Raw genomic sequence first — 15,159 nt, 5'->3', positions numbered from 1 at the left:
CTCCTATATTAGACATTCTTGGTTTGTCTTTCACTAACGTTCACAGTCGCTTGGCAACGTTCCCAACCAAGAGCCTTACCAACATGGCAGCAGGCATTACCATCACCTCGATCCGATTTCACAGTCGTTATTTTCGTGGTGTCAGTGATCACCAATCAGGTAACGATCATAAAACGAATACCTCTGATTCAGTAATGTTGGTATGCCGGAGAGGCATACCAACCAGGAATTTTGCTTACGTCCCCCTTGTTATAACCCTTATATCACTTAGAGTCAATTCACTGGTGCCTTTAACACGGCATATTCACCTACTGCAAACATGGTTACCTTTGTGATTGAAATTCTCTTTGAATATGGCTAGCATTTTGTAGACTGCGTATGCCAACCAGGCACATGATAAATCATCTATTTCTTTCTTCTTCATTGTTGTACACATATATTGTTAGATCGAAATATTTCAGGTTTTATGGAAATGACCTTCTAATAATTATTTTGAGGCAGTGATCTAAACCTAGCCTAACCGAACCCAGCCCTCTTGTAGAAACGATAATGTTATTTCGCTATTATCTAATATTTGTCTTAGATGACAAATTCCATATACCCTATTAGTATGTCGGGATTATTACACGAGTTTTAACCAAGGAGGCGTATCAGATGAAACGAGAGTGATAGTGGCTTTCATTAACTAGAGAAGTGAGTTCATGTGGCCATCCAAGTTCTTAAATTCTATTATATTACTATTATACCTTACAAAGTGTTGCTGTATTTTAATAAACAATTCAGGGAATAATACAACTACAATAGGATAAGAACTCGTGCTATTTACAAGAAATATGTGCATTGGTAGGCTCCACTGGGGACGCCCAACAGCTCCTAAGCCTATGTTACCAAAGGTTCCAATTTCTAGTAAGGATCAGAACAGCGGCCCGAAAAACGACTGAAATTGGATATGTTGTTGTTGGTGGTGATCACCACGAGCTGAAAGCCGAAAGGGAGAGAGAATTGAAGAGGCTTGAATTGGAGGAGGCAGAGGAGAGGGAGATGAGGTTTGAGTTGAAAGGTGAAACTGAGCCAAGAAGGTTGAAGGCTGAGGAGGCTAGAGAAGTCGAGAGGCTTGAGGCCGGGAAGGCGGTCAGATTGCTTGAGGCAGAAAAGGAGAAAGCGAAAATGTATGAGAGGGAGGAGACTGAAAAAAAAAAAAATCGAGTTGGAGAAGACTCTGATAGAGGTTAACTCTCCTCACGGTATGCACAAAGGATACTTTAGTAAAGGATACTTTAGAAAGCCAGATGGTAAAAAGTTTGAAGGTGATACCAGTTTGATGAAAAGGTGATCGAATGGTTCAGATTTGAGAAGGCAGTCGAATTTGATTGGCCTCAGGAACGTTAAGTAGGCCTTGTTGCTAATAGATTGAGAGGCAAGGAAATGACAGGATGTCATTAGATGATTTGGAGGATTATGAGGACTTTAAGGCTGACATTCTGATAGCCTATGAACTGAACCTAGAGGTTGCAATTTAGAGGGGCTAAGAAAAGGCCTAGTGACTCGTACTTTGATTGTGTTCGCTACCTCTAGGAGGTATTTGAAAGATGGATGGCTAACGAGCGTGTCACCTTCCATAAATTAAAGGAGCTCATGGTGATGGAGTAATTTGTTAATGTGGCCGAGAAGGAACTTGTACCACTGCTCCGAGGAGAAGGTTTAAAAATCTGAAGGAGGAGGCTGCGTAGGCAGATGACCACGTGTTACCTCATCGTCCTGTGCCTCGTTGGATTAGTGGGGCGTCTGGCGGGGCCAGCGTTAGTTTGTCGGGAAACCCGCGCTATGGCGCTGGTAACAAGTCAGGGGGAGTAAGTTCTATTGTAAGTCTCCACCCAACCCTCGAAGGAGACAGACTGGGAGCATGCTGCACAGCACTCCAAGATATAGTGTGCAGTCCCTATGTCATTATTGGAAAAAAAAAAAAAAAAATTCAATTGTCCCAAGTTAGTGACTGCCACGACTTCTAAGCCTCCCAAAAAGCGAGTGGTTCTAAATGTATCACACGACCCGGTGCCCCCGTTGTCGGGTTCCTGTGCACTCTTTAACTCTTGGGGTCGAATGCAACAAGGCAGGGCCGCTGCGAGAGGAGTGCAGAGTGGGTGTAGATGCTGTAGTAGTGACAGTGCCCAGAACCCTGTCCCGCTGCTGGCGAGGGTTTGGGCGAGTCAGTTAGGCGTGTCCTTGAGTCTTTGTGGTGGGACTGACTGCGCAATAGCAGAGCCATTGCAGGAAGCACATAACTTTGTTGGGAGTATTGCCGAGGGTGAGGCTGGAGTGTTTGGCTTAGTTTGCCGGCTTGCCACGGAGGTGGCCCTCATGCGGAGTTGTCACCTGGCTTGGAGGCTGTGGACGCCGGTACTTAGACCAAGCCATAGGCTAGTGTGTCTGATATGGGTCACTGCCGAGGGCGGGGAAGCTCCTAACTCTGCTGGAGAGATTGGAGCTTCCTCTTCTGCGGAGTGTACTGGAGGCAGGGAGCAGACTTCTGTCATACCTTGCTAACAGCCGCTAAGCAAGAATTATCTCCGAAGAGGCGAAATGATGGTTGATCAATACCAAAAAAGCAAGGATGAAATGTTAACGGGTTTTTCGTTCCTTTCACTGATAAACTTGAGTTTTCCTTCCTGGTTCAATATTTCTCCCCTTATTAGGTTTACATCATTATTATTTCATCGTGTTATACTTGTTGCTTTGTTACTGCTTTATTATCTGAAAGTAAAATATTATTCAAGATTCTCCTTTTTTTTCATAAAATTCATGAGTAAAGTCATGACTGATGAAACAGAATCATGATGCTTACAATGTGTACGGGCAGGGCTTGTGGGCAGCTCTCCTGGCACCGCGTGTTTGTTCCTGAGTTCTTTATAACATGGAATTGGTTAATGTATTTTCAGTTTCAAGCCAGACTACAAAATCATAATATTGATATGTTGAGGAAATATATCAGATTCACTTATATATATTATCTTCTGCGTTTCTGCAGTTTAGAGAAACGCTGTGCCTTGATTACTGACGTGTGTGTGTGTGTGTGTGTGTGTGTGTGTAACTATAAACGCTTTAAGTATTTAAAGCTTCGAAGCAGAAGCTTCTCTGAAGGTATAGTAGGCTACTACTTCAGTTTCTCCCTTCCTTCCATTACATTAAAACGTTCCCATTTATACCATATACCATGGCATTGACATTGTTTAAAAGTTAAAAAGGAAAAAGAAAACTGGTGAAAAAAAAAAAAATCTATAAGAAGCATTAAGACAAACCCACCACAACAAAAACTTACTGGAGATGTGAACTATTTTATACATGCTGCAAGGCCTGTATTCACACGCCTTACAACTGTGACGAGTCCGCCTCAGTGTTACGTTCAGGAAGTCATACTCATTCGGCTTCTTGTGCTAAAGTAGAAGCACGGATTACAGTAAATTCGATGTGCGATGGAGTGCATGCGGGTTGTGCAGCATCAACAAGAGAATTAATAGCAGGTGCTACACAACCACTTCAGGAAGAAGCTAGATCGCAGTTGCACAATATTAACACGCTTTCTAGGACGATTCAAAACTGGCGACGGATGCTTTAGGATATCCGGCACTTCCAACATGTCGCACTAAATATGAAATCCCTCATTCATTTAAATATCTTGCCGATGGTTCCAGTTTCTTGGCGTTTGATAGTGGCATTGATGACGTGCATCGAATGCTAATATTTGCAACAGATTCTGGCTTGGATAAATTATCATAAAGTAACTCATGGGTTTGTGATGGAACATTCAAAGCAGCACCAAACCTTTGGACCCAGCTTTTTACGGATCATGTCATTAATGATTCATGTCTCACAAGTGAATTTTTGCTTTGCTTCCTAATAAACGAGAAGATACCTATCGAAGACTTTTTTCGGCTATTTTCTTTTTTTAACTAAAGTCCAAATAGTTTACCGGTTCAGTGCATCATGGGGATTTTGAGATAGTTGTACACACTGCTTTCACAACGGTTTTTCACAGTGCTGTAGTTTCTGGTTGTATGTTTAATTTTGGTCAATCCTATTGGCGGAAGATATGTCAAATTGGAAAAAAAAAAAATAGTACAAGAATGACCCTTCTTTTGCTCCTAAAATAAAATGTTTTAGTGCCTTGGCATTTCTACCACTCGAGAACGTTGTTGATGCATTCGAGCTTCTTTCTGATGATGAAGTTATACCAGCTGAATTCATTACATACTTTGAAGGCGCCTACATTGGTATTCAACGGGGAAGAGGCGAACGACGAAGAGCAGAACCTCTTTTCCCAATTGAAGTGTGAAACGTACAAGTGCGTACTCTGAATGACCAACCTAGAACTAATAATGCTATAGAAGGTGTTCACAGTGCACTAAGACCATCTATAACAAGTAAGCAACCGAATTTGTGGAAGCTTTGTGCTGCACTACAAAAAGAAGCCCTCACACAAACAAAATTATTGCACGTCCGAAGAGATGAGAGTCAAAAACGAAAAAAATAAATAAATACAAGACTATAAACAAAAGACTGAAAACCCTCGTGGAGAACTATTGTGGAGACAATCATGAAGTTTCTGAAGGGCGTTGCACAATCTTCATTAAACTAAGCTTTAAATAAAATACAATGAAAAGTAGCTTATGTCTGCCATAATTTTTAAATCTCGTTTTTAACCTGGTTTTTAACTCTGGACCATTTTGGTTGTCTGGAGCGTAAAGCAATATATTTTTATTTATTTATTTATTTATTTTATTTTTTTACCTATTGTATGCATTGTTACCATTTTATTATTTGTGGGTAGAACTTTCTTAGGTGGAATTTTACATGGGTGAAATTTTCTTGGCTAGAATTTTCGTTGCTAGAATTTTTTGCACACCGTGTGTGTATGTGTGTGTATATGTGTGTTCAGATTCATAAATGGATTGTTATTTTCATACCTGGTGTTCCTGTATCGCCCTCAACATGGCGCTGCTGCTGACATGAGGTAAAAGGACAACCTTCCCGCCAAACATCAAGGAGGCAAATAGAATGATATGCGAGTATATGTGGCTCAATGACGTCACCAAAAGACAAGTCGAATCAGTAGACTCCGATGTACCCAGCCACTCCTGAACGTCTGCCAAGTATCTGGAGAGAACAAATGTTGATCATAACTGTGTACACAAGATAATTGAAAGGAATTTAGAAACTGCATTTGGTGTAAAAAAAAAAAAAAAAAAAAAAGATCCTCGACCACTAATACAGAGTGTTTTGGACATTCCATCTCTCACGAAGCCCAGAGAAAGACACAGGGATAAGTATGATAAGTCGGTACTGTTTTAGGAATGAAAGCAGTGCTGGAGAATTCTGTGCAGCGATATGACACGTGTACAAACTCATGTACAAACTGTCCAATTTGCAGGGCAAAGTGACAAGGAACACCATCTCGTTCAAACACTATAAGATTGGTGCCTTAACTGTTCATGCTGAGGAATAAAAGAATTTTGCTGCATTTCTAAATAGTCATCACGATTAACAACACATCCTTTCTAAAAGAATGGTCCTACGACTCCATCTTCTCCAAAAGTACACCATACATTAAACTTTGGGTGAATCTTTTTCATCTTCAACAGACTAATTTTTCAGTTCCCCAAATACACCAATTATACCTGTTGACCTTGCCACTAATGTGGTTGTTGCTTCATCATTGAATATTACATTGTTGCTGTTTTTTTTTTTTTTCTGAACTGATTACTTAAAGTTTTAAGTTAAACATTAAAATAAAATAACTACGGAAACAAAATAGATACATCAAGCTTTCTAATCCCTTTTATAGATTCTTTCTATCACATACAGAAGTTACAAGCATTCTAAATTGCACACCCACCCATCCACTAAATCCCTCTTCTCGGGTCACACTGATTCCATTATCAGCTGCCACTACATACAGGTCAGCTATCCCCAGACCACAATCTGGTGTAAGATCAACTTTTGTCCAGACAATTCTACGGGTCATACACAGCACCAAAACACCTGAGGTTGCCACTCTTGGCCTTATTGCAGGGGAAAAACAATAACAATAACTAATTCTCTTTGCTGAAAAGGACTCGCCAGTCACGAGTCTAGAGAAAAGCGTAGACACAAAGACAACAGACGAATTAGAAACGTAATATTGTGAGAATAAAACCTCCCTCGAGTACATCCACCCACTTTTCACAGTATCACGGGAATAAGTAATCTATAGCCTTCTGGAAGATTGACACAATCCCCCTCGCAAAGTGGTGTCAGGGAAGCCTACAGAAAACTCAAAAACCCGCAGCTCCACTACTGAGAAGCCTCTTGCCACCAGTCACACAGACAAGGAACGAATACGCCAGGCATGTTGCATTTAACTAATAGAATACAAGACACCAGTCAATTCGACTTTACACATTATGACACTGGCATTTTAAAACTGCGAAAAACATGGAAACATGGAACCAGACACGAACAAAAATATTACACGAGTCTGGCGGCCAGTCTACCCTTACAGGTAGAAATAATGAGCCCTTGTAGGTGGCTCCAAGCAAATACTACTGTGCCCTCTGTCCCCAATTAACCCTCAAGGCCCTTAGGATAACGGATTTCTAAACACGCCCAGACGTACGTGTGGCTGCTTTAGACGGCCACCGAAGGTTGAGAACAGTGTTGCCAGTTGGTCCAGGTAAAATTTCTGAAGATTTGTTGTGAAAATTTTTTTAAATTTCAAAAAGTTTCTGATAATTTAGATTTTCACTGTTAGTATATAAATTATAATAGTTAAATACACTTCTTGTAAATAGAAGTTACGCTGCACATTACCACAAAACATTAAAGGCAGGTGGAGTTTAGGGGTCCCAGATAGTACAGCAGTATAGTTGAGATGGGGGTGGAGCACATTCAAGGAAAGAGTAGTGAAAGAAAAACTTAATTTACATAAGAAGATGTATCAGCCCTGTATAGGGCTCAGATGATAGGTGGATTAAAAAAATAAATAATTAGTGTAAAGGAAATCTCATTTTAGGAAAGAAGGAAACTCATCTTGGGGAGAGAGAAAAAAAATGGAACGGTGAAAATGAAAGGAAAACATAGAGAAAGAATGGTAGAGGTTAAGCAGCAAGATTGTGAGGAAGAAAAGTGAAAAGAATGGCAGGGCCGGATGGCAGTCAGGAATGGAGAGAAGTCCACGCGTAAGTGGTATAAGAAGAAAGAGAGACCAGAGACACTTCACTGGGATGTAGGAGACTGGGGGAGGGTAGTAGATTTTTTTGTAATGATTAAGAACGGTAATAAAAAAATAAATAAATAAAAATTTTAAATATTAAATTTAATTTTGATATATATATAAAAAAAAAAAAAAACTTAACATCTTGTTTATTGAGTGAAATAAAAATGAGTTCATTAAGGAAGAGATTGCTAAAAAAAATATCAATAAACTCAGACTATCCATCAGTGCATTTGTGATTTTTTTAGGTTAGGTTAGTTTGTGCAGTGCCATTAAATAACCATGTGGTAATTATATTTTCTAGTTCATGAGTTCTAAGCATAAAATGTCCAGTGCTTTTATACCATTTTAAACTGTGGTCCTTGAATACTTTCGTCTTTGCTTTTCCGGTTTTATTGCTGTTTCAACCAATACACCGTACGTAACTATAGCCCTTCGCAGGCTCTACATCTCACTGTTTGGAGTATTTCTACCCCTACTTTAACTTGCTGGAAATTAGTAACTTTACCTTACGGGGCGGTCCAGGGGGGGACGAAGCCCACTCGGTTAGGTCACAAAATGTTAGGTTAGTTAAGTACCTTATGATGGTGTCCAAAGAGGGAGGCGAAGTTAAAGTAAGGAGCGGAACACTAGAGGTTAAAGCCAGGAGTAAGGACGAGCAGGACTAAAACTGTAACTTCTGTAGGGGGGAGAGAGAGACGACAGAACACTTTATTGTAGAGTGTTGTAGATATGAGCGACAAAGAGGTAGTCTTATTGAGGCAATTGTGGGAAGCATAGGTGAATCAGAGTGGCAGACTAGATGGGGAGGAAGCAGATAGAGGGATTATCACTGTACTGGGATTGTATGAGAGCAAGGAAAAAGGGAAAAGGATTGTAAAAGAGATGAAAAGTTCCTTGTGCAGGCCTGGGAAATATGCCTGAGAGGTTAGGTATTAGGAGACATGTTGCTTCCGTGCTCTGCTCTGTTTCTCCCACAAGCTGAGGAGGACGACGGAAAGCGATACAAAGCTGAAAAGGTCACAAGAAGGAGAAGAGCATCAAGGCACAATTACTTGCTTTTGGAAGTGAGAAGCGACCGCCAACTAACGAGATTCGTCAGTTGGCGGTCGCTTCTCATACAGCACAGGGCTGTTATACATAAACATTTTTAACAGGCTAAAAGTACTTTTAGTGACCAGTTTTACTTTTGCTGCTAAAAAAAAAAAAAAAAAAAAAAAAAAAAATCCTTAAAAGTAATATATAATCACTTTCAAGACCTAAAGGACTTTTAGCGGCTAGGAGTGGTGAGGAGTACTCCTAATGCACCAAAAATTACTTTTAGGAGGCAGGATGACAGCCCAGCACCTCAATTTTTGGCAAAGGGGAGGCGTCCTACGAGAGTATAGTGATGCTCAGCTGATAGAGTGAGTTCAACCTGCCCTTGGTGACATCCTATATGTGATAGAATTTGTGAGGGATTCACAAGGGACTCGCACTGCAGGAAGTAAGATGAGAGAAAGGCCTTAACTTTGTAGCCAGCGTAGCCAGCCATCATCCAAAACGCTTGAGGCTCACGCAGTACACAGCAACTTCAAATTTATTCTCTCTCTCTCTCTCTCTCTCTCTCTCTCTCTCTCTCTCTCTCTCTCTCTCTCTCTCTCTCTCTCTCTCTCTCTCTCTGATGGATATTACGATATGACACACACATTATGTAAGCTGCATGATTTCCCTTTGTCATCAGTGTTATTGGTGGCAAACATATAAGAATTACTGCATCCAAAGATTAGGAGGCAAAATATGTAAATAAGGCATGAAATAAAGCTGAGGAATGTAGTTGTAACTCATGACGCCGAAATCCATTGTAAATTGTGTTGTCAAGTGTGTGTGTGTGTGTGTGTGTGTGTGTGTGTGTGTGTGTGTGTGTGTTAATGTGATAGATAATAGATTAATCAAACTACAAACTTAACCCAACCTAGTCATCTCAGCCCCTTGCTTGGAGTATGATATATATATATATATATATATATATATATATATATATATATATATATATATATATATATATATATATATATATATATATATATATATATATATATATATACGAGTATATATATATAACTAGACTTCAAAAAAAAAAAAAAAAAAGAAACGCATGTGCTGGGCATGTAACATTGTAACAGCAAGGGAATAGCGTCGGGAAGAAACTCACCTCCCTGCGCCATACCAGAGAAACTACGCATCATACGTAGATTACACAACATAATACAAATTCTGTAGGACAAACTAAATAATTCAATCTCCGCAACACTCGCACCTACGGGGAAAAAATTCTGCAAGTTCCATCTTTCAGAATATTCCATATACTCAGTACAATTCTCGTACTCCCACTTCCAAATACTCCTCTATCCTTTTACCCAGAATTAAATCCCAACCCGAGACAAACAGCCAGGAATCACATTATTGGCCCATTTTATGTGTTGAATCTCTAAATCATTCTTCTAGAACAGGAGACTCCACCGAGTCTGAGCACCGGCAAGTTGCATAACACAGCCTTAACTTCAGCGAATGAGTCCTCGCACTAGCGACCAATTCCATCGGCGTGCCTTCTCCAGGACATCAGTGAAAGGTGCCATCGGGAAGGAGGAAATACAAGAAGCAGGCAGGGAGTTCCAGAGTATACCAGAGAAAGGGATGAATGACTGAGAATACTAGTTAACTCTCGCATTAGAGAGGTGGACAGAACAGGGATGAGAAGGAAGAAATTCCTCGAGAGGAGGGGAGGCATGCAGTTACGAGCAAGATTAGAAGAGCAGTTTGCATGAAAGTAGCGTTAGAAGATAGCAAGAGATGCAACATTGTGGCGATGAGAGAAGCTGAAAACAGTTAGAGGAAAGGAACTGATAAGACTAAGTCTAAAAGAGCGGCATGATTGGAATTCCCCATACATGTGAAGCATACTCCATAAATGGACGGATAAGACCCATGTACAGAGTTGACAGTTTGGGGGCAGTGAGAAAAACTGGAATAGATGACTCAGAACTCCTAACTTCATAGAATTTGTTTTAAGCTAGAGATGAGATGTGACGTTTCTAGTTTAGATTATAAGTAAAGGACAGGATGTTCAGTGTAGAAGAAGGGGACAATTGAGTTTCATTAAAGAAGAGGGAGGTGATTAGTTATCTGGAAGGCTGTGTCGAGTTGGACCCATAATTGACGTAAATGGAGATTACACCAACGACGAGGAGCAAATTAGTAACATTCTAAACACTTTCTTTGCCTCAGTATTTACAGCAGAAAACCTCAGCGACATCCCTACGGTGCCAGCAGTCCAAATTAATAACAAAGACGTCCTAAGCAGCATCAGTATAACAGAAAGTGACGGGTCAAAGTAAGCAAGTCACCGGGCCTAACACGATCTCACCCGCGTCTTAAAGCAAGCGAAATTCGAATTAGTTAAACCACTAACCGTATTGTTTAATAAATCCTTGCAGTTCGGTATAATGCCTGATGAATGGGAGCCTGCTAACATAACTCCAATTAAAAAAAAAGGGCAGTAAATTTTTATCATGTAATTACCGGCCTGTTAGCTTAACCTCAGTCGTGCAGAATGCTTGAAACACTAATAAGAGATAAACTCGTTAATCACTTAGAAGAAAACAACTTACTTAAAAATACTCAACACAGCTTCCGCAACAAACGCTCTCGTTTGACGAACCTCCTAGACTTTTATGATATTCTGAACCAGTACGACGAGAGTAAAGCGGTAGATATATAATCTTGATTTTTAAAAGGTCTTTGACAAAGTCCCCCACAAACGTTTACTGATTAAACTTGAATCACACGGTATCCAAGGCGACATGTTGAGATGGGTTGAAAACTGGCTAAACAACCGCAAACAAAGAGTAGTAATGAATAGGAAAGCATCCAAGTGGACTAACGTAACCAGCTGGAATGCCACAGGGATCAGTCTTATGACCTGTTCTCTTCCTTGTTTATATCAACGACACATAGGTGAGGGTGTTACTAGTATAATATCGAAGTTTGCTGATGACACCAAAATAGCGAATTCCGTGGTCTCTAACGAACAAGTAATAGAAATGCACAAAAATCTAAACAAATTGACGGAGTGGGAGCAAACCTGGCAAATGAGTTTTAACGCAGATAAGTGCAAAGTGCTTCACATAGGGTATAGAAACGAGAAAGCAAAGTATATTTTAAATGGTACTCAACTTAAAAGTGTTGACAACGAAATTAATTTAGGAGTGACAATATCGAATAGCTTAAAACCTAGCCAACAATATTCAGAAGTCGTGAAGAAAGCAAATAAATTAATTGGCTTAATGAGCAGATCTTTTGAATATAAATCTAAGGATACAATCCTCACTTTGTATAACTCTTTAGTCCATCCCCTTTTGGAATATTGCGTTCAAGCATGGTGCCCCTACTACCAGAAAGACATTGATAAAGTAGAAAGAGTTGAGCGTAGAGTAACAAAAATTATACGAAGAGCGTCTTAAAAAATTAAATCTATTCCCATCAACACAAAGAAGACTAAGAGGCGACTTAATACAGATGTTTCAAATCATCAAAGGCATTGATAACATAGACTGCAGTATATATTTCACGATAGATTCTCCAAATTACACGCGAGGAAACGGTTGCAAAGTTGTTGGGAAATCCTTCGACCCCCACGAATCAAAAATCATTTTTTCCATCGAGTAGTAAATCTATATGGAATGGGTTTCCTCGGGACGTGATAGACTGCAACACCTTTGAGACTTTTAGACGCCATCTTGATAAATATTTTGCCTGCAATCCGCTGCTAACAGCGTTTGTTTGTTAGTGATTAACTTCCTTGCCTGCAGGAAATGGGGGGCACCTCATTTCATCTATTTTGTTTCTTTCCTATAACACTTCCTTCGGGTTTTTTCTTCCCTAACCCCGTGAGGTATTTCTTTCCGACCTGTTTTCCTGTACGGCTTATGGCAGAGGGAGTGGAGGGTGGGGAGAAAGCCTTCTGCTTTTCTGTCCTTTTCTTCTCCTATCATCTTAGTAGTCCTAAATCAAGTCACCTCATGAGGATCACAAGGTCTGTTGTGGCCTGTTTTTCTATGTAACTCTCTCTCTCTCTCTCTCTCTCTCTCTCTCTCTCTCTCTCTCTCTCTCTCTCTCTCTCTCTCTCTCTCTCTCTCTCTCTCTCTCTCTCTCTCTCTCTCTCTCTCTGTAACAAATGATTATAAAGCAATTTACTGACATTGAAGATTTTTTTTATTTCACCTTTGTTATATCCCTGTTATATTTAAAGACTTATAAGGCGCCTTCTTGACCCATGCTTCTCTAAATACTTACTAGACCCTAGTTTTAGCACCAAAAAGCTTTTTGCTGAACTGAATCAATTTCTAGCTTTTGCTTCCACAACCTACTTGATCATTATCATCCTGGAAACTTCATTGGAGTGTGAGATCATCACTCCCTTGCGTGGTCCTGTTGTGCCAGAAGAGAAGGGCATTTGTGCCACAGCACTGGCCGGATTTAGACCATCAAGCTGAGGAAAGAACAAGTTGGTTATTAATGATTCCTGCTTATTAGTTCAGGCGGAAATAATAATAATAAGCTCAGATACTGGTCCCCAAATAGGGTCCGAAGCGGTAGTCAAAAAATTGAAGGATAAGTGTCTTGAAATATTCCTCTTGAAGAAATCCAAGTCAGAGGAAGGTGAAAATACAGAAGCAGGCAGAGTTCCAATGTTTACCAGAGAAAGGGATGAGTCATTGAGAATACAGGTTAACTCTTGCATTAGAGAGGTGAACAGAATAGGGGTGAAAGAAAGAAGAAAGTCTTGTGCACCTAGGCCGTGAGAGAAGGGGAGGCATGCAGTTACCAAGATCAGAAGAGCAGTTAGCATGAAAATAACGGTAGAAGATAGCAAAGAGATCCAACATTGCGGCGATGAGAAAGAGGCTGAAGACAGTCAGTTAGAGGAGAAGAGTTGATGAGACGAAAAGCTTTTGATTCCACCATGTCAAGGAGACCGGTACACGTGAAGCCCCCCAGATATGTGAAGAATACTCTATACATGGACGGATAAGGCCTCTGTACGGAGTTAGCAGCTGGAGGGTTAGAAAAACTGGCGGAGACGTCTCAGAACGCTTAACTTCAGAGAAGCCGTTTTAGCTAGAGATGAGATGTAAAGTTTCCAGTTTAGATTATAAGAAAAGGACAGACCAAGGATGTTCAGTGTAGAAGAGTGGGACAGTTGAGTGTCTTTGAAGCAGAGGGGATAGTTGTCTGGAAGGCTGTGTCGACTTGATAGATGAAGAAATTGAGTTTTTGAGGCACTGAACAATACCAAGTTTGCTCTGCCCCTATCAGAAATTTTAGGGAGTTCAGAAGTCAGGCGTTCTGTAGCTTCCCTGCGTGAACTGTTTACCTCTTGAAGGGTTGGACGTCTATGATAACACGTGGAAAAGTGCAGGGTGGTATCATCAGCTTAGAGTGGATAGGACAAGAAGTTTGGTTTAGAATATCACTGATGAATAATAGGAAAAGAGTAGGTGACAGGACAAAACCCTGAGGAACACCACTGTTAATAGATTTTGGAGAAGAATAGTGACCGTCTACCACAGCAGCAGAACGGTCAGAAAGGAAACTCTAAATGAAGTTAGAGAGAAGGATAAAAACCGTACTCTATCAAAAGTTTTTGATATGTCCAAGGCAACAACAAAAGTTTCACCAAAATCTCTAAAAGAGGATGACCAAGACTCAGTAAGGAAAGCCAGATGATCACCGTTAGAGCGGCCGTGACGGAAGCCATACTGGCGATCAGATAGAAGTTTGTGAAGTGATAGATGCTTAAAAGAATCTTCCTATTGAGGTTGGATAGGCAGGAAATCAAGCCAATAGGACAGTAGTTTGAGGGATTAGAACGGTCACCCTTTATAGGAACAGACTGAATGTAGGCAAATTTCCATCAAGAAATAAAGGTAGATGTTGACAGAGTTGAAAGAGTTTGACTAGACAAGGTACAAACACAGAGGCACAGTTTCGGAGAACAATAGGAGGGATCCCATCAGGTCCATAAGCCTTCAGAGTGTTTAGGCCAGCGAGGGCATGGAAAACATCACTGTGAACAATTTTAATAGGTAGCATGAAGTAGTCAGAGGGTGGAGAAGAGGGAGGAACAAGCCCTGAATCGTCCAAGGTAGAGTTTTTAACAAAGGTTTGAGCGAAGAGTTCAGCTTTAGAGATAGATGTGATAGCAGTTGTGCCATCTGGTTAAAATAAAGGAGGGAAAGAAGAAGAAGCAAAGTTATTGGAGATGTTTTTGGCTAGGTGTTAGAAGTTACGAGGGGAGTTAGATCTTGAAAGATTTTGACACTTTTTATTAATGAAAGAGTTTTTGGCTAGTTGGAGAACAGACTTAGCATGGTTCTGGGCAGAAATATAAAGTGCATGAGATTCTGGTGATCGATGCTTAAATACCTTTTGTGGGCCACCTCTCTATCATGTATAGCACGAGAACAGGGTGTATTATACAAAGGTTTGGAAGGTTTACATCGAGAAAAAATTAGTAATGTACGCCTCCATGCCAGACACTATCAACTCTGTTATGCACTCAGCACATAGAGACTGATGTCTGTCATGGAAGCAGCAGTCATTCCAAAGAAAATCAGCAAAACACCTCCTCAGGTACCCCTAACTAGCAGAGGCAAAAACGCCAGAGGCACCTCCGCTTTGGGGGATCCTGAGGAGGGATTGGAGCGGTAGGGCAAGATACAGATATGAGATTGTGATCGGAAGAACCCAACGGAGAAGAGAGAATAACAGCATAAGGAGAAGGATTAGAGGTGAAGAATGTTGGGCGTATCTCCAAATCGGTCAGGAAGACGAGTAGGGTATTCCACCAACTACTTTGGGCCGTGGAGTAT

General features: G+C 40.6%; 1 protein-coding gene across 6 annotated transcripts in view; it reads right to left on the bottom strand.

Annotated features, from left to right (window-relative positions):
- Positions 1–15,159, bottom strand: part of LOC135092728 (uncharacterized) — a 156,072-nt gene that overhangs the window by 114,436 nt on the left and 26,477 nt on the right. For 5 of the 6 annotated variants that reach the window (XM_063991368.1, XM_063991373.1, XM_063991369.1 and 2 more), the window contains 2 exons: positions 12,655–12,776; positions 4,962–5,151 (listed from right to left, as the gene is read on the bottom strand). The exons of the other annotated variant lie outside the window; for it this stretch is intronic. In XM_063991368.1, the coding sequence (XP_063847438.1) occupies positions 4,962–5,151; positions 12,655–12,776 (312 nt within the window). The remainder of the gene's footprint in view (positions 1–4,961; positions 5,152–12,654; positions 12,777–15,159) is intronic. 6 annotated transcript variants of the gene reach the window in all.

This window comes from Scylla paramamosain, chromosome 40 (assembly GCF_035594125.1).
Source record: "Scylla paramamosain isolate STU-SP2022 chromosome 40, ASM3559412v1, whole genome shotgun sequence".
Taxonomy (NCBI): domain Eukaryota; kingdom Metazoa; phylum Arthropoda; class Malacostraca; order Decapoda; family Portunidae; genus Scylla; species Scylla paramamosain.
The sequence above is the reverse complement of the archived record's forward strand: the minus strand, read 5'-3'. Positions and strand labels throughout refer to the sequence as shown.